Below are 20,314 nucleotides of genomic sequence, written 5' to 3'. Positions count from 1 at the left end.
CTGCAAAGTTAATATTCTCATTATTGGTTAAGAGCCCCTGAAAGTATAAACTCTGAAGACTTAATGAGTACTTACAACCAGGGCCACGGTTAATAATTTTAAATCTTTGAAGCACTCATGCAGCCCCTAGCTCTGATTATTTTAATGAAGCCTTTAAAGTTTCTGCCTCTCTGTCACTAAACAATAAGCTTTCCTCAATTTTTAGTTTCATAGAAGATTGATGGTGAGATTTTTAAAAATAATTTAAAAATGGTTTTATACCTATCATCACAGAAATGTTCACCCTTCTACACTGGAATGTCAGTTTCTATTATATACATTGCTAACAGTTTCCCGGGCTGTTCTTTCTCCCAAGTAGGAACACACATACTCGATTTACCTGGTTTACTGCAAAGATGATCTGATCATACACATCACTTTGCGTGTAGACTGCGTAAGTGTCATCCATTCGGTCCACATATCCTTTTAAGAAGAGGTGTTTGAATGCTATAGTGTTCTCTTCCTTGAAAGCTACAACCATCTGGTTACTCAGCCCAAAAAAGACCAGCTTCAAAGAAAAAAAAAAAAAAAGGAAAAGAGGCTGAAAACCCAATGAAATAAAAGGTCTCCATATAACGACCAATTTATTCCAGATTCAATGTTTAATTAATCCTGAATGTATTCAATAGAAATTAAAGTTTCTGTAGCTGTTAATTAATTTGACCTTAAAGAGAAGGTGGGCTTCTAGTTTTAAAATGAAAGAAAATAGGGGTGCCTGAGTGGCTCAGTCAGTTAAATGTCCAACTTTGGCTCAGGTTGTGATCTCACGGTTTATGAGGTCAAGCCCCATGTTGGGCTCTGTGCTGACAGCTCAGAACCTGGAGCTTGCTTCCGATTCTGCATCTCTCTCTCTCTCTCTTTCTCTCTCTGCCCCTCCCCCACCTGCATTCTGTCTCTCTCACTCTCTTAAAAATAAACATTAAAAAATGTTTTTAAATAAAAATAAAACGAAAGAAAGTAGCTTTGCACATTTTCATGTATGATCTTACTTAGGATGTTGCCCCCACCACTAAAAGCTTTATTTCAGAGAAGTCCTTGTTTAGGAATTTAGAGAAGCTAGGTCACTCTGGCTAAAGAAATGGGAAAGTTTCTTTAAGAAAGAAATAATGATGGAAACCCCTGAAGTATGTGCATAACTTGGGTGAGGACATTTGAAGAGCTCAGGGAAAAGACAAAGAAGGTGAAGTACAACTTAGCACTTTGGTGGGGGACATTGAGGATTCCAGCATAATCCAATCGAAGGAACACCAAGAAAAAAATGTCAACAGAAAAACTGGAGGCAGATGGTCCAGGGGCTTACAGGGCAAGTAAAAGATCTTTAAATGGCGAGCATTTGGGTGGTTCAGTCAGTTGAGCATCCAACTTCAGCTCAGGTCATAATCTCTCAAGTCAGTGAGTTGGAGCCCCGCATCAGGCTCTGTGCTGACAGCTCAGAGCCTGGAGCCTGTGTCAGATTCTGTGTCTTCCTCCCTCTACCCCCTCCCCTGCTCACATTCTGTCTCTCTCTCTTTCAAAAATAAAATAAAAACAAAAAAAAAATTTTAAAGATTTTTAATGATTTATGCAGGACATCAAGAAGGTTTTGAAGAAGGTGTACAATGCAATATAAGAAATACCTTAAATAAGTCTAAATCCTCCAATCAAGCTATTACAGTTAATTGTCACCATTTAATTACCCAAACTGTGACAATAAGACCAAAAATAAAAATATCCTCTCGACTGACCTCTAAATTAAAGAATATTAATATAACATATCCTTCCTTACATATTCATGAAGGATTGACACCAGAGTTTTATATGAAACTCAGTTATTCATGCTTAAAATCCTTGTTTAACTGCATTGCTGTGGTATTAACATAATCTCTTTCAGTCATAACTGAAACTTTATGTACTCAAAGTCTCTCTTCCCTCCAAAACCATCTCAGTCTCTTGCTCTCTTGCACGTCCTCTCTCTTGCTCACTCTCACTTGTTCTCACTCTGTGACACACACATACACATACACACACAAACACACACACTGTAACTTTAGAACATACACTCTAACATACACTCTGGATCCCAGAGCAATGCAGGGTGTATTTTATATGGAAAAAGGGAACAACATTGAGCACCTATGTGCCATACCAGGAACTTTCCTCATACGAATCCCACAGTACAGTTCCTAATATACCCATTTTATAGATGGGGACATAAAGGCAAAGAAGTTAAATAATGTTGTTCAAGTCACATCACTAGCAAGGGTGTAGCCAAAATCTGAACCCAAGTCCAACAGACTAAATCCAAGCTCTAGTCACCCTGGCATGTTACACAAAGTAGTCCAGGGTCTTATTGGGGAAAAGTAAAGCACACAAATCTTTTCTCTTTTCACCTCTCCTCATGATGTATGTCCTACACCCCACATATGTCAGTGCTCTCCACCTAACTGGACTTGCGTTTCTGAAGAGCCTCTTTAAGCCAAGTATCCTATTTAAATCCCAATAAGATGACAGCTTGATGTTCTAGGGATTTTACATCTAATGAAGCTGATGACTGAAAAGCCTCCAGAGAATTCCTAAAGACCAATTGCCAATGCAGTCAAATACATGAGTACCTCCCTCACGTGAGCACTGAGCTGGGTCCAGAGGATGCGATGTGAAAACAGCAGTCCCTGCCCTCAAAAGTGCACCCATGGCAGAGAGAGAGCCATTGTAATTCAGAGACTAAGCCAGGTAGTGGGAAAGGGAAAATTTTAGTAGGGTGCCTGTCATCAAAGACACCTTTCTTTTGTTGCTGCAGACACAAAATCTCCAAGTGAACAGAAAGACCACCTTCTCTCCCCTGAAAAGTGGGAATCTGTCACCAAGTCACACTTGCTCAGTCACAAAGTTTTTACGTCACCTCTGCTTGGTTGCTGCAGTACAGATTGAGGAAACATCACAATTAAGAAAAACTCTCAGTTCCTTTTAAGAACGTCCCTAAATGCCTTTTATATGTGTATTACTAACAGGCTTAACATCTTAAACCATTGGTCAATTTTCCTCTTGGGCACCCTAGGAAACAGGATGGTTAGATGAGCTCCCTAAAAGATTTAGGAGTAATTAAGAACACAAGTCTTAGAATAAAACCTGAGTTGACTCTCAGCTCTCCTCTTCTAGTTTCCTGACTATGACAATTTTACTTCAGGAAGCCTCAATATTCTCATCCGTGACATAGGGATACCACTACTTACCTCTGACTTAAGAATTGAACATGATGATGCTTAGCCCCCAATATAGCAAACACTCAAGTGGTAACAATCATACTAAGTAGAAGATATTCATGTTCATCTGACACAGGCTTTTCCCTCTACTTATCAGAAACAACACAGATAAAAATTTTCACTATTGTGATGCACTGTATTATCACCTGGAAGAATTTCAATTCCAACTTGCCAAATATTATATGGAGAATTGAACACCCATTTTGATGGTGACATATTAGAGAGAGCAAGCACCTGCCTCTAAACTCTTGATTCTGCCACTGACTAGTCATGTGGCTTTTTAAAAACTCTATAAACATCAGTTTCCTCTTCGGTAAAATGAAGGATGCTAGTTTTTATCCAATAGGAGTGTTATTATAATTAAATGAAATAATGTCCTGGGAGAGAGTAGTCACTCAAATGTTAGTTTCATTTACATAACACAAGTGTGAGAAATTTAGGCAAAAATTCTACCAACTTCATATGATTGTAGAAATCCCCTTAGCTTCTAACCTTAAGCATTTGTGCCCAACAATCAGTTAAGATTAGTCATTTCAGGGCTTTAAAGTTTTTTTTCCTTGAATACTTGTTATTTATTTACATATGCATTTTTTCACCAAGTTAAGTATTAGTAAAAATAAACCTATCACATCTATTTTTCCTGTTAATATCTGCTTTTAATTTTGCTCTTTTGCTTTTAAGGAGAGATCATTACTCTTACGAGTAGGAAAATATATCTTCACAAGAGTAAATCATAACCAGTATATATAAAGAATTGCAGGGGCGCCTGGGTGGCTCAGTCGGTTGAGCATCCGACTTCGGCTCGGGTCATGATCTCACGGTCTGTGAGTTCGAGCCCCGCGTCAGGCTCTGTGCCGACAGCTCAGAGCCTGGAGCCTGTTTCGGATTCTGTGTCTCCCTTTCTCTCTGACCCTCCCCCGTTTATACTCTGTCTCTCTCTGTCTCAAAAAAATAAATAAACGTTAAAAAAAAAAAAAGAATTGCATAATATGGTTTTCCCCAAAAATGTCAACAAAAGACGAGGAAATGAGATTCAAACTCTGCTAAATTGAAGTCTCATATTTCACTGTGTATGCCACTCATTTTTAGTTAACTCCACATTTTTCCACATTGCTCAGTGTTGGGGTTCCCATGATCACAGGGTTCCCATGATCACAGGGCTGTGAGAATCCAGATACTTGCCTTAACAGAAACCTTTGAAATTTCTGAAAAGAGAGAAATCCCCAGGAAACTAACTAGGAGGGTAAAGAATCCTCTGGTTGGGCAATAGCTAGTTTTAATGGATGATTTAAAAACCTCCAGCTTCTCTATTGGAAACCGAATATTAAAATCTTCTTTTCCTAAAAACTGATTCCATTTTGTGACCAAAATTGTAATTTAATGAAAGATGAGAAGGAAAATAATTAAGGGAAAAAAAAAAAAAACCCAAAGTCTTCTTTCACAAATATTGAAGGGAGAAGGGTTTAAGATTGTATGTTTCCTAATTTATTGTTCTCCATTATACATACAGTTCAAAGTTATGAAAAACCACTGTCCATGCTCCTTTTTGTTACTAAAAGAGGCCTTCACTAAACTCATGATTTGAGATGCTTACCTGTATAGTCACCATCGCAATTTTTAGAATTTGTATGCCAAGCTTCCATGGTTTTCTACCACGAGCCCAGAACTTCTCACAAGGATTCATGAAAAAAAATTTGAGTTTTCGCCTCATCTGGTCTTCTAACAGAAGCTTCTCAGAGGGCGATGTATGCTGGTTAAAAGTGCAGCGATTTTCCTCTTCTTGAGAGCTGCAGCTACTGATTACAACCTCGGGATTTGCCATCTCTAGGGAGAGGAAAAAAAAACTATTTACATTCTATAAGTAAAGGTATAAATTTATATTCTTTGCTATCACAGGATAGTTGAAGAAGCCCAAACAAAAGATCTGGTTTCAAATAAGCACCATTGTTCTAAAGGGCACTTTAGATATTTACAGAATCAATTAGAATTTTGTTTCAATTACTAAGTAAATTTTCACCTGGTTGAAAGTTACTGCCCTCAAGGGCTACTCCTATTAGTAAATGATTGTATGTACATGTATATATGTACGTATACACTTTCTGCCTCATTCCGTGACAGAGGTAGTTAGAACAGGGTGACCTGCAAGCCTATGTAATGGTTTTAGAAGGTAGGTGGACCCTGAAATAACAGGCAAAATTTTGTTATATATGAAGATATGGCCATTTTTCCTGCAGTGATACTTTAAAAAAATTTTTTTTAATGCTTATTTTTGAGAGAGAGAGAGAGAGAGAGAGAGAGAAAGAGACAGTGTGAGTGGTGAAGTGCAGACAGAGAGGGAGACGGAGAATCTGAAGCAGGCTCCAGGCTCTGAGCTGTCAGGACAGAGCCTGACGTGGGGCTTGAACTCGTGAAGCGCGAGATGATGACCTGAGCCGAAGTCAGACGCTCAATTAACTGAGCCACCCAGGCACCCCTGTGCAGTGATACTTAACGTTTCACCATATTATCAAAATAAGTTTAAAACCGGAGTTAAAGGTAGCAAGATGTGGTGCAGAGAACTAAAACCGTGTTTGGTGTCTAAAATCGGTTCTACGACTTGACACCTCTGTGACCTTAGATAAGTCACTCAGCCTCTCTGAGCCTCAGTTTTCTCTTCTGCAAAATAGTAATAACAATACCTACCATCATGTATTCTGATTAAATACAACTGCAAATAAAGCCCTAGCAGTGGTTCCAACACTGAGCAAGCAGCCTCACTCTCCCTATGGCCCAAACAGCCAGGTCAGCTTCCTGAACAGGCAACAAGATTCTTAAGGGGCAATGGAGGCTCAGGAAACTTACCTGTTCTACGAAGGGGAATGCAGGAGCTTAATTTAAGTCCAAATCGCAATCAGCCATATCACTTGCATTTGACTTTTATTGAGGGCCTTATATATATGTAGCACATTTTACTTTTCAAAGTACCTCGTATCTATTATCTCTTTTATCTCTTTGAAACTAGATGGGGCTAATTTTACTGTCTTTGTAGTCAGCATTTCCAATCCAAAATGACAAAGATATCACTCCAGAAGCAGGGGCTTATTTTGGATTTTCACTCCGACCAATAATATTATGGAAACCTGTTCAAAATAAAATACCCCCAACCACCTGGCAAAGTAGAGTTCTTCCATGTAGAAGAGAAAGGCTGGCTCTGTGTGATGCTGTTACAGTGACTTCTGCTCAGAGATCAAGGTGGGGGAGGGATTAAACCAAACTATAGTAATACAACCTCTAACAAGTCACTGTTTAGGTATTACACTGCTTTCCAAATATAGAATCCCACAGTTGATTCTGATTCAAACATTCTTAGCAAACCCAACAGCTCCAAATAATAGATATTGGCTATAAAAACTAGCCACGGGGAAGCTTTTTAAAATCTTGATTAATAAAAAGATTAACAAGAAGACTGATGAGTCAGTAAAGCATAAAGCCTATTTACAATGGCATAAAAATAGCATATGCAATACCTTCACAATGCAATAATTATGATCGAACTCATTCATGTATGGTTCTTACGTCTTAAAATGCCTGTCAAAGTAGGAGTACGGAAACTCTCAGGTAAAGACGTAGGGGAGAGAAAAAAAGCTATTAATCCCTTAAGATTTTCATTCAAGAACATTTTATTTCCTTCTTCAAAAACCAGCAGTTAGAGACTTCATCAATGGGACTTAAAAGGAACACGATTTTATGTTCATCACAACTCTCACGTGACTAACCATTAGTAATGAAGCAAGTAATAATAGTGCATGTTGGTAAATTACAGACTTGAGGACACACTAAGCCCTTTCTATTTTGATACAGGGAAAAGTAAACTTTAAAGTAGACACATGCCGTGTAACAGCAACCCACAGGAACAAAGAGAAAATGAGACAACGGCAATCAATTTATGGCACCAAGCTGTCCCGGAAGCAAGGAATTTCATTCACAAGGACTGGCCGCTACACTTGCTGCAAACGTTGGCTTTCCCAAAGTCACACAAGCCCTTCCCGGGGTGCACTTTAAAAACTGCCAGGTGTCCGGACCCCGAGGCGCCGGAGGAGTGCCCGCCAACCACCCTTCACAGCCACCCGGGGGCGCCGCGCAGGATGCGGGGTAGGTGGAGACGCCCGGCAGGAGAGAGCCTATCCGCGGTATCAGACGCGCTCTTACAATCTACAAACTGACACACAGAGGCTGTTTATTCACGGAGATGAGACGCTTAACTGGATTCAGCTGCAGAAAATGAGAGAAAACCAGGGAATATGTGTGAATAGTAAAAACCTCAATTGACAAAGGAACGCAACGTCATTTCTTCAGAAGCGCTGTCTCACTCCATCAGACTCAAAACTCCTCTCTTCACCCCTGCCACCCCCGCAGTAGCGTCCCCGCTGACCTTGCGCTGGGAGGTGCAGCCGCAGCCCGCCCTCCTCCCTGGCCTCCGCGCCACCAGCAACTTCGGACGGCCCAGCTTGGCTGGAGGCCGCTTTCGCCCCGCGCAGGGGTCCCGGCTGAGCACCCCCATTTCCATCCGCCCCCCACGCCGCTAGTAAAGGCCACTCGAGTCACGAGACGCTGGCTGCGCAACTTCTGGACCATCTCTGAGCCCCCGGCCGCCCCCCAGACGGCAAACCCCTCCCCAGCTCTTCCAGGGCAAGACTCTGGCCGCAGGTGGCTTCAGCTCTCAGGGTCCCTGCCTCAGGCTTCCGGGTGGGCGAAGGCCTGGACGGGGGTTGCGCGGCAGAGCCTCCCGCCCGCGCAGCTGGGGTGCGGGCTGACCCCAGCCAGGGGCCCCCGACCTACCCCACTGACCTTGGGCAGGCTGCCGAGCGGGCGCTGTGCGGAACCGCTGCAGCTCGCACCCCGCTCCCACCTTCGTCCCTTCCATGGCGCCGACGTCCGGGGGTCCTGACCCTCTCGCAGTGTGTCACCGACGGCTCCCAACATCGCGGTCCCTCCCTGCACTCCGTGGGCGCCGTTCCCACGACACCTGATGCCTCCGGGCGGTGCCGGGCTCGACTCACCTAGGGAGGGGGGGGGGTGGCGCTGCCAGCGGGTCAGGCAGGGGAGTGTCAGGTCTTCTTCGCTGCAGGGGGAGCGGCAGGTTCGCGCGCCGCTCTAGAAGCCTCTGAAGCTCTGCTTAACCCGGTCCAACTGGAGCCCGGAGGCCGTGAGTCGCCGGCGGTGGCATCCTCCCCGCCGCCGCTTTGACTCGTGACCCTCCTCCCCTTTGTCCCACTCCTTTCCACGCCCTTTCTGGGTAGTCTTTCAGCGGGCCAGGTGGTGCGAAGGAGGCCTCGGAACGAGCCCGGCGCGGTCCGGGTCTCGGGCACCCTTTCACGCCCCTCCCGGTTCCTGTAAACAACCCGCATAGCCCTACTCGTTTTTCTCCAGTGCTCAGGGGTTTCGGCGAGGTAGGTGCAAAAAAGTGTGTGGGCTCCGGGCTTCCGACCGCAAAGGGGCCTCCCCTCCTGGCCGAAGGCTCTCACACGCTTGTGGGGCGGGGGTAGACCTGAGGATGGGTGTAAAGGGCCTGGCTGCGGGTGAGTGCTCAGTGCTCTCCAGCAGCCGTCCATTCTGAGGACTGCAAACGGGGGAAATCGTGAAATTTGTAAGACTTTTCAAGCCTGAGCCTTTTACCCTCTCTAGGCCTTCCAGCTTTGCAGAATTGCTTGTAAGCAATTAATTAGACTCCACTAGGCTGGGTGCTGGGGACAGAAAGAGCCCTGGAAAGCTCTTAGAAGAAATAAAAGCTGGACTCTGGACATACTTGAGGTAGTGATGAAGATTGCGTGGCCAAACATTAGCCAGACTGCTAAACCTCCTAAGCTCAGCTGTGCCTAGGATTACATTTTTTTGTAAAATCCAGTTTTAGCAAGAACCTTGCCAAGTCAGTTTAACCAACACCCCCGCCCCCAATATCTGATCATCTTCAGTATGTAATTGTGTTCCTCACCCTCCATCAGCCCCCATGAAGTCTGGTCACCCTGGCCGTTTTCAGCGAGAGTCCTGTTAGGTGGGTTTAGCCAAAACTCCCCTGATCTTGTTTTCTCTTGGTAATTTTCCATTCACTGACCCCTGTCCTGCTCCTGGGCTATCAATTCCCACTTGCCCATGCTGTATTACCTGTTCAGCCTCATCTCTCTTTCCCCACTGTAAAATCCCATTGCAGGGGTCCCTGTAACTATCAGGCTGGTCCTAAATAAAGTCTGCCTTACCATGTTTATAAAGTGTCATCCAATCTTTTTTTCTTTAAAAGTAGATCTTCCACTATAACCTCTTTCTTCACGAATTCTTTTTAAAAATTAAACCTAAGTTTACTTGTCAGAAAGAGATCAGGAACTTTGATTAATTTTAAATACAACCACATCAGGTTTGTTTGTTTGTTTTTTGCTATGGATAAATTTGTAAAAGTCACTGAATATACATAACAGATAATTACCCCAAATTATATCAAGAGCTGTCAGATCTTTTAATACATTTTATAAAACCTTTCTTCAAATCCTAAACCAGTTTGCATTGATAATTTATAAACAGAAATATCTTTTCTTGCAATGGAGTACAAGAATTTTATGCTGCTCATAAACCTGAATCCCAGGTGCTGTGAACAAGATAGTTATTCAAAAGTGCCCAATTGGCACACTTGATTCTCAAGTGCAATTTGGAAAATATAATTTAATCTCTAATGTCTTGTATGCCTTCACATGATTTAACACTATCTCCCTACCATAACAGTGAAGTCTTCATAACAGTGGGAGTTTGAAATGCCTGATTGTTCAGGAACAATCTCAACTTTGGAGAGGTCCACAGGCATAAATGATGACCCTCGCTTAACCCTAGTTGGAGCTGAGTTAAGTAAACTGAAGAAAGTTGAGTCAGACAAATGGGGGCCCACATTCCCTTTTATACGATTTACTGACTGTGCGAATTACGGAGTCTCTCCACCTCCCCATTTCCTTCTATGTATAATCTGTCAAATGAAAGGAATGATAAATTTTAATTAATAGTATACATATAAAGCACATAATACTTTGCCTGTCATATTTTATGTGCCTGTAACTATTGATCTGTTTTTATATTTTTGGAAGATCTAAATTAATGAAATGATCAACCACGTTCATGGATTGCAAGACTCAATATTATTAATATAGTTCTCACCAAATTCATTTATGGTTTCATCCCAATCCCAATCAAAATTCCAAAAAGCTGTTTTGTAGAAATTGATAAGCTGATTCTAAAATTAACATGTAAACACAAAGAGCCAAGAATAACCACAGCAATTTTTAAAAAATGTTTATTTATTTTGAGAGGGAGAGCGTGCACACACAAGCCGGGGGAGGGGCAGAGAGAGAGGGAGAGAGCAAGGATCTTAAGCAGGTCCCACTCTGTCAGTGTGGAGCCCCATACGGGGCTCAATCTCATGAACTGTGGGATCATGTCGTGAGCCAAAATCAAGAGTCACATGCTTAACCGACTGAGCCACCCAGGTGCCCCTAACCACAGCAACTTTTAAAAATAAGGACAAAATTGGAGAACTTGCCTCACCTGATTTTAAGATTTATTATAAAGCTATATAAGCAAGACAGTTTGGTACTCATAAAAAGAGACATATAGAGTCTATGGACATATAGAATATACATAGACAATGGAACAGATGAAAGAATCCAGAAATAGATCCACACATATATATGATCAATTTATTTTTCTCCCCTTTTCTCTTTTGCTTTTTTAATGTGAAATTAGTATTTCACTTATTTTGTACTCGGTTATGTCTCCCGTTTTTTTTATTGTTGAGGTACAGTTGACACACAATGTTGTTATTAGTTTCGCCATACAATTCTACACCATAACACCATAACAATTCTACAATTCTATTCATTACTCAGTGCTCACCATGATAAGTGTAGTCACCGTCTGTCAGCAGACAATGTTATTACAATATTATTGACTATTTTCCCTATGCTGTACTGTTTTTCTCTGTGTATGGTCATTTGATTTTTGACAAAGGGGCCAAAACAATGTAGAGGGGAAAATTAAACCTCAACAATCAACATAATAATATTATTGACTCAAAGGAATGTACTGACATCAAATCAAAAGGAAGACAGGAGGGGTGCCTGGGTGGCTCAGTCGGTTAAGCGGCCGACTTTGGCTCAGGTCATGATCTCGCAGTCAGTGAGTTCAAGCCCCACGTCGGGCTCTGTGCTGATAGCTCAGAGCCTGGAGCCTGTTTCAGATTCTGTGTCTCCCTCTCTCTCTGACTCTCCCCCTTTCGTGCTCTGTCTCTATCTCAAAAATAAATAAACGTTAAAAAAAATTTTTTTTAAAAATTAAAAAAAAAAGGAAGACAGGAAATGCTGACGTGTACAGTCAATGATGAAGGTCAACATTTCTGGAAAGCATGACAAGAGCACGTTAGACGGCAGCATTAAGATCTAATCCATCTTGCTTGTTATTGTTGTCATGTTATAAGCGTGTGTTCCTGGCCTTACTGGTGAGTACTTGTTGCAAATAAAATAAACATTAATATGTTTATGTACATAGAATACATTGTGCTAATCCTATGGATGGTATTTCAAGAAATACCAAGTTTTGTAAGAAAAATAACTCCCTAAGTTGGTAATGTCAACATATTTCTTTTTCTTTCTTTTTTTTTTTTTTTCATGTATGTGGTTGATCTTGCTAGGAGATCCAAATATTACATTATTCGAATATAGTCCAATCATGTTTGCTGCAATTTGTGTTAGAATATGTACTAAAAGATATAGTTCTTTGTAAAACAGACAAAATATTTTCACTGCTGAAAAAGTAAATGAGTTTATATAAAGCAACGTATGCCCTAATGCCCAACTGGGTAATGCTTTTGGAAGTGCTTCATAAAACTAAACCAACATTGGGGTGCCTGGGCGCCCCAGTCGGGTTGAGTATTGGATTCTTGATTTCGGCTTAGGTCATGATCCCAGTGTCGTGGGATAGAGCCCCACTTCGGCTCCGTGCTGAATGTGGAGCCTGCGTAAGATTCTCTCTCTGCCCCTCTTCTCCTCCCCACCCCTCCCTCTGTAAACACACACACACACACACACACACACACACACACACACACAAAACAAAAAAACTAAACCAACATCACAGAATGAGAGAAAATTTTCCTTATCTGGAATATTTGTCACAAAACAAAGATTAAATCTGTTGGATAAGACAATATTTTATGTGTTTTAAATTATCATTTGAAGAATAACTTTTTAAGTGTTAATCTTTTATTTTTAAAAATGGTTTTTTATTTAGTGGCACCTGGGTGGCTCATTTCGTTAAGTATCTGACTTCGGCTCAGGTCATGATCTTGCAGTTCGTGATTTTGAGCCCCGTGTCGGGCTCTGTGCTGACAGCTCAGAGCCTGGAGCCTGCCTCGGATTCTGTGTCTCCCTCTTTCTCTGCCCCTCCCCTACTCGCACTCTGTCTTTCTCTCTCTCTCTCTGTCTCTCTCTCTCTCAAAAATAAACATTAAAAAAATTTAAAAACAATGATATTTATTTAGAATTTATTTTGCATTAATGTTTTCTTTTTTTAATGACTTCTTTAATGAAATGTCTGTAATAAGTAGTGATCATTGCTGCATGTAATTGAAATACCCAATCTTGTCCAATATTATTAATAATAATAAACCTTACACCATGCTTTTATTATCTTTTTTTTTTAATGCTTAGTTTTGAGAGAGAGAGAGAGAGAGAGAGCAGGGGAGGGGCAGAGAGCAAAGGAGACAGAGAACCCCAAGCAGGATCCACACCATCAGCATAGAGTCTGTCTCAGGGCTCGAACCCACAAACCATGAGATCATGACCTAAGCCGAAATCAAGACTCCACTGTTTTTATTTTTATTTTTATTTTTATTTTTTAACGTTTATTTATTTTTGAGACAGAGAGAGACAGAGCATGAATTGGGGAGGGTCAGAGAGAGAGGGAGACACCGAATCTGAAATAGGCTCCAGGCTCTGAGCTGTTAGCACAGGACCTGACACGGGGCTCAAAATCACAAACTGCAAGATCATGACCTGAGCCAAAGTCAGACGCTCAACGGACTGAACCACCCAGGCGCCCCTATTATTATATTTTTTTTAAACGGAAAGAAAGCTCTGGAACTTTTAGTATAACCCTATCACAGGAAAATGATTCATTATTCATTATTATGGTTACTCATTATATTTCAAAAACATGTACATAAAGTGTTAGGAAAAATACAAAATAACATGATTTCAGGAATTTCATTTTTGTGTTGTTCCTGAATCCCACAGGTTAATATCTGTTGGGAATTGGGAAACATTACCACAGTAACTAATGAATACCTACAGTTTTCTTGGCATCTGATGGATAAAAGAGAGCTTTTTCACATCTTTATCTTCTTACTGTCTCCAAAATCCTGTTTCAAGGTATCAGAGTCCAGGTGAAGTTCTCAGGTAGCATGAGTGTTAAGTCACACATATGTCAACCCCAAATATTTTTCACCTTTCTCTTAGTATCTTTGTATACTCATCTTTCCCCCTTAATTCCTTCTCTTCTTTTAAAATTAAAATGTTTACTTATCAACACATATATTCAACAATCTTCTATATTCTTTTTTCTAATTTTTTAAAAATGTTTATTATTGAGGGGCGCCTGGGTGGCTTGGTCAGTTAAGTGTCTGACTTCGGCTCAGGTCATGATCTCACGGTCCGTGAGTTCGAGCCCCGCGTCGGGCCCTGTGCTGACAGCTCAGAGCCTGGAGCCTGTTTCAGATTCTGTGTCTCCCTTTCTCTCTGGCCCTCCCCTGTTCATGCTCTGTCTCTCTCTGTCTCAAAAATAAATAAACGTTAAAAAAAATTTAATGTTTATTATTGAGAGAGAGACAGAGCATGAGTGGGGGAGGGACAGAGAGAGAGGGAGACACAGAATCTGAAGCAGGCTCCAGACTCTGAGCTGTCAGCACAGAGCCTGATGTGGGGCTTGAACTCACAGACCACGAGATCATGACCGGAGCTGAAGTCAGACGCTGACTGACTGAGCCACCCAGGCGCCCCAACAATCTTGTACATTCTAATAAGAATATTAGGTCCTATGGATAGAAATATGAACAAAACATAGTTCCTGCTCTTAAAGATCTTACAGTCTAGAAGATTTTTTAATTTTAAGAAAACTGCAAATACAGAAAAGCACAACAAATAATAAAAATACTCACGGCCCCCAAATTCAACAAATTTTACAGGTCATTTGATTTATTTCCAGTCTTTCTATTTTACAAGAAATAAAACATTATAAAGTTAACCATCCCTCCCCAAGTGTAACCTTCTGTCACGAATTGGTATAAATCACCGCCATAGTTATTTTCTCACATACACATACCCGTAATAAATAGAAATCACTCCTGTGTGTTTTTGTTCCCAAAGATGGCATTGCTCTGTATGTAGTCTGCAACGTTTACCTCACCATTTTGGTTCCAAGCTATGTCCATGCAAGTTTGTTTATTTTAGCAGCTTTGTGGTAATTTATTGACTAAATAAAAACAGTATCCATTTCCCACCTAAAGGACATTTAGGTTATTTCTATCTTTGGCCATTACACCGAAATTCTGAAGTAAACATCGATGTACCATTTCCTCATTCACGTATGTAAGAGTTCCTCTAGGGTAAATATCCAGGAGTAGAATTGCTAGATGATAGGCTATGTACATTCTCAGCTTTAATAGATACTTTCAAATTATTCTCCAAAGTAGCTGTTCCAAATAATTTATTGAATATTATATGGTATATCTTCTTATTTATTTATATATTTTTAAAATTTATTTTTCAGAGAAACAGAATGCACAGGCACACATACATGAGTAGGGACGGACAGAGACAAGGAAAGAACCTTTTTTGTTTTAAAGTTTATGTATTTATTTTAAGAGGGACAGAGACAGCATGAGTGGGGGAGGGGCAGAGAGAGAGAGGGGGAGAGAGAGAATCCCAAGCAGGCTCTGAACTGTCAGTGTGGAGCCTGATGTGGGGCTCAAACCCACGAAGCCATGATTTCATGACCTGAGCTGAAACCAAGACTCAGACGTTCAACCCACAGAGCCACCCAGGCACCCAGGGAGAGAGAGAATCCTAAGCAGACTCCCTGCCCAGCACACAGCCTACACAGAACTTGATCTCACTCACAACTGTGAGATCATGACTTGAGCTGAAATCAAGAGTTGGACACTCAGTCAATTGAGCGTCCAACTCTTGATTTTGGCTCAGGTCATGGTCCCAGGGTCAGGTCGTGGGATTGAGTACCTCTGTCCAGCTCCATGCTGTGCATGGAGATTCTCTCTCTCTCTGTCTCTCTCTCTCTTCTCTGCCCCTCTCCCCTGCTCATGTGTTCTCTATCTCAAAAAAATAAAATAAAATAAATAAAATAATTTAAAAAAATGAAAATATCCTCAATCCTATTTTTAAAACAAGGGAGAGAGTTGGACGCTTAACCGACTGAGCTACCCAGGTGCCCCATATGTGGTGTATCTTCTATATGCCAGGCAGAAATTCAGGCATTGGGGATGCTGCAGTAAAAAAGACAAAAAAAAAAAAATTCTGCCCTTGTAAGTTTACATTTGAGTGGACAAAAGCAGTCAATGACCATAATTAGTACATTATAGAGTGTTTTACAAGGTGTTAGATGCTGTGGGGAAAAAAATAAATCAGAGAGACAGTGAGGAATGTTGAGAAGATGCCATTTCAGATAGCGTGGAGATAGACCTCATTGAGAAGTTAACATTTTCGCGACAAACTTGAAAGATACCTACTTTAAGTATTCCAGCAGAAGGAACAGTCAACGTAAAGCAGACGTGTGCCTGGTATGTTTGGGTAACCCCAAGAAGGCCAGTGTGTCTGCAGCAGTGTGAACCACAGAGAGGACTGGTGGGAAATGAGGCCAGTCGCAGGGGCTGGGTTATGCTGGACCACAACTGTAGGCCACTGTGAGGACTTTGGCTTTCACGTAGCGTGAAATGGGAGCCATTGGAGGGTTTCAAGCAGACGACTGGCATGTTTTGTCATGTGTTTTAAAGGTGTATCCCTCTGGCTGCAATGTTAAAAATATATCCAAAAGGATGAGAGATGAAAGCAAAGGAGTCAAGGACAACTCTTGGGTTTTGCCTGCACAGCCATAAAGATGGAATTGCCATCAACTGAGGTGAAGCAGACTGCAGGACGAGCAGCTCGGTGGGGAGAAAATAGGAGTGCGTTTTGAACATGTGCCTGAGATGTCTACTAAGCGCTTCTCAGACTATCAGTTGGAGGCTACTTGATTTGGTTGGAATCCCAGCAGTTTCAGGTTCAAACAAGGACCCCTTCCTTCCCTCCCACCCTCTCTCCCTCCCAGGCACACTGATGCAGGAAAAAAAAATAATGACTCCTATTCAGGGTCTTCAACCCCTAGTTTCTGAGCTCTTTTTAAAAAATTCTTAAAAAGGGGTGGGAGGGTCATTCACTAAAATAACAATTAGCAAAGAGCCACCTTGTATCTAATTTGTCAGATTACCCTTCGGTAAATCCAATCTGAAACTTATCAAAATGAACTTAAATAATCAGAGAAGTATTTTCAGCTACAAATTCTTGGCTCATTACATTTTTACTCAACTAGTAAGACTGAAACTAATTTTTTGTTGTTTATTTTTTTATTTTTGAGACAGAGAGAGACAGAGCATGAACGGGGGAGGGCCAGAGAGAGAGGGAGACACAGAATCTGAAACAGGCTCCAGGCTCTGAGCTGTCAGCACAGAGCCCAATGCAGGGCTCAAACTCACGGACCGCGAGATCATGACCTGAGCCGAAGTTGGACACTTAACCGACTGAGCCACCCAGGCGCCCCTGAAACTAATTTTTAAATATCTTCACATTTTAGGCAAATTTAATTCAGCATCTCCTGGAGAGCATATCCGTGTTCACTAGTCACCATAAGAATGCTTCATTTCTGAGCACTCCCATGAAAGAACAGATATTCAGTCAATCATTTGTAATTTAAACTTGTAAAATGAAGAAATTACTAAACATTTTCCACTTAATTTCTAACTTTCTGGGTATCATGAGTTATGACTCATTCCTCCAATGGTCATCCCCTTAGGGTATCTCTAAAGAAAACATGACAAAAAGGCTTGATGTCTCATCCAAATCACAAGGTTATGATCTTTACTTCCTTAAATTTGACTGCAAAGGATTATGAATTTTTTTTTAAGAAAAGGAAATTTTTTGGAAGAATGCAAAGACACTTTTGTTAGATCAGCCTGATAGTCTTTTGTTAGATAGCTTTTTCTAGATTTGTTCTCAAGAATAATCAAATAATTCAACGTATATTTTATGTTGCCATGCTAAACAATAGAGATATAAAGGAATGAGATTCTATCCCTACCCTGAAATCCAGTGGCGGGGGTGGGGGTGGGGGAATCCATATAAACAAGTCATACTTGCTATAATGGAAAAACAGAGAAAAGAGTGACTCATTCTGTTGGATGCCTGGATGGCTTTACAGAGAAGGTGATATTTGAGTTGGGTCTTGAAAAATAAATAGGTATTTACCAGGTAATGAAGATGAAGAAAGACACTACAGATTGAGGTAGAGATAGAAGTAGAGGTGTGGGATGAATGGATGCACAGTTATTAAAGGGCGTGGCGTATGGGGGGAGCAGTAGAGAGCCCCCTGCTCTCTCATCGTGGGACAAATCCCTGGGCCTGTGCAGCAGTATGCTAGTGGCTATGGAAACCCACAAGACAAGCGTGTCCCAGCTGCCTGGGGCTTCTCTGAGTTTATTCAACTTCATGTCAATTTTAGTTAATAGTAATTTTAGACATTTTCCCCAGTTTTGTTGAAATGTGACTGACATACAGCATTGAATAGAGATTTTAGACATTTTAAAAATGAAAAAAAGGGCACCTAGCTGGCTGAGTCAAAAGAGCATGAGACTCTTGATCTCGGGGTTGTGAAGTCAAGTCCCACGTTGGGTGTAGAAATTATTTACATAAATAAAAAAATAAGCATGAAAATAAACATGAATATATTTGTGAAGAATACAAAAAGTTCATGCATTCTTTATATGAAACAAATACATCCCGATTTCAGAAGTCTGTTTCAAGCTGTAACTCTTATCATCAGCCTATCATCATCAAACCCTGTGGTTTCAGGCCCCTTGGCTCTTAGGGGTTTCACTTGAGAAGCACTGGACTAAAACATGGGTCGAACAGAAGAGAGAGACAGGAAATGAGATTAGAAAAATAACTCATTATCTCCTAGATATCTTTAAAGCATCTTTCAGGACTATATTTGTAGTGGGTTTCATATGCCAAATTGAGAATATTTAGGCAAGGTGATGTCAAGATTGAATCTCTGTTGTAGAACACCGTGGCAACTTGGCAAATCAATTTGAGAGGAGGAAACAGAACAAATCAAGAGACTATTACTACCATCTAGGTGAGAAATGGGGCCTTCCTGAGATATGGCAGAGGCAGTGAGGATGGCTAAGAAGAGACTATTTGAGAGATAATTTAGGAAAGGAAAATGACAGGACTTAGTGACATGTTTACTGTTGAGTACTGGGAGTCAGGAGTGATTCTCAGATTTCTAGCTTCGCAAACCCATGAACAATGGATACTATTACCTAAGGTAGAAAATAGAGGGGAAAAAGTTTCCAAAAGTACCTCAAAGATATCTGAAAGACAATGAGTTGACTTTTGCCTCTGCTAAATTGTGATGCCTGTGGCACAGAAATTATTCATTTAATATCTTCATCTAGCAACTATTAAACACCATGAATTAAGCTAGGTATGTATTTTAAAATGTCCAGTAGGTAGTGGAAAATCAGGTCTGAAAGAAATTTAAAAGATGTATGAGGCTGAAAATACAGAAATGAAAGCCACTGATGTGCTTTGCAGGATGGCAAAAGCTAAGGGGACCAGATATGCCAACAGGAGAGTACAGAGTAAGAAAAGAAGACTCACCCTGAGCCCAAGGAAAAGTATTCTTTCAGTGTCAGGGTGTAGAAGAGCCTGGGGAAAGGTTGTCACAATGTCAACATGATAAGTCCTCCTCCTAGTTTTTAAAAATGATTTCCTTAGTAAAATTTATTAGCATTTCACAAAACAAATTCTTCAGAAATTTGGAAGAATATATATGATCTTTCTGCACACCGTGTGAAGTCATAGGATCATTTTCTCAAATGTCACGAATCTGTACGCCTCTTCTCAATTAAATATTTTCATTTAAATTGGGTGTAAAAAATTAATTGGGGGCACCTGGGAGGCTCAGTCAGTTAAGCCTCCGACTCTTGATTTGGGCTCAGGTCATGATCTCATGGTTCATGGGATTGAGCCCCACGTGGGGGTGTGTGCTGACAGTGTGGAGCCTGCTTGGGATTCCCTGTCTCCTCTCTCTCTGCCCCTCCCACACTCACATATGGGTGTGCACTTTCTCTCAAAATAAATAAACATTTTTTTAAAGAGTATTTTTTAAAGAAATCAATTTGGACTAATTACTGTAGTCAATTGTATTACTTTATTAAATTCTGCCAGCTTACAAATTAGGCAGTTTTAATTATTTTTTAAAGGAAAGAGGGAAACAACGTTCAGGGAGATGAACTTCACTGTGTGAATCCCGTAGGACCCATAACCACAGATAAAATGAACCTTAGAGTTACTAAGGGATTTAATCTTCTCCCCCTGAGACTTCCAGTATGAGTCAAACTATACAAAAACTATTTGGCAAGAGGAAAATGTAACACATCAGAATTCTGGGACACTCACGACACCCGATCCAGCCAGATTTTATCTTTCACATCGGAATCTAGGGCAGATTCCTGGGACGGCTACCCCGACCCAACCGCCCCAACCTCCCATGGGGGAAGCCGAGCTGTCCTAAGGGGGTTGGAGCCCTCAATCTTCCTCCCAGCCTTCACTCCCTGCTGCTAGAGATCACACCCTAGACGGATTCATCTTTGGGTACTGTTGCACCTGGTGAGGGCAAGGCTGTCCGTCCTGGGGTCA

General features: G+C 41.2%; 1 protein-coding gene across 1 annotated transcript in view; it reads right to left on the bottom strand.

The window, feature by feature from the left end:
- The window catches only part of MCOLN3 (mucolipin TRP cation channel 3), a 28,451-nt gene extending 23,275 nt beyond the window's left edge, over nt 1-5,176 (bottom strand). Inside the window, exons 1-2 of the mRNA XM_049618487.1 lie at nt 4,873-5,176; nt 380-547 (exon numbers count right to left, since the gene is read on the bottom strand). Of these exons, the coding sequence (XP_049474444.1) occupies nt 380-547; nt 4,873-5,100 (396 nt within the window). The 5' untranslated portion in view covers nt 5,101-5,176. The remainder of the gene's footprint in view (nt 1-379; nt 548-4,872) is intronic.
- Nucleotides 5,177-20,314: the final 15,138 nt, after the last annotated feature.

This window comes from Panthera uncia (genome assembly GCF_023721935.1).
Source record: "Panthera uncia isolate 11264 chromosome C1 unlocalized genomic scaffold, Puncia_PCG_1.0 HiC_scaffold_4, whole genome shotgun sequence".
NCBI lineage: Eukaryota > Metazoa > Chordata > Mammalia > Carnivora > Felidae > Panthera > Panthera uncia.
This window is presented reverse-complemented; position numbering and strand designations above follow the sequence as displayed.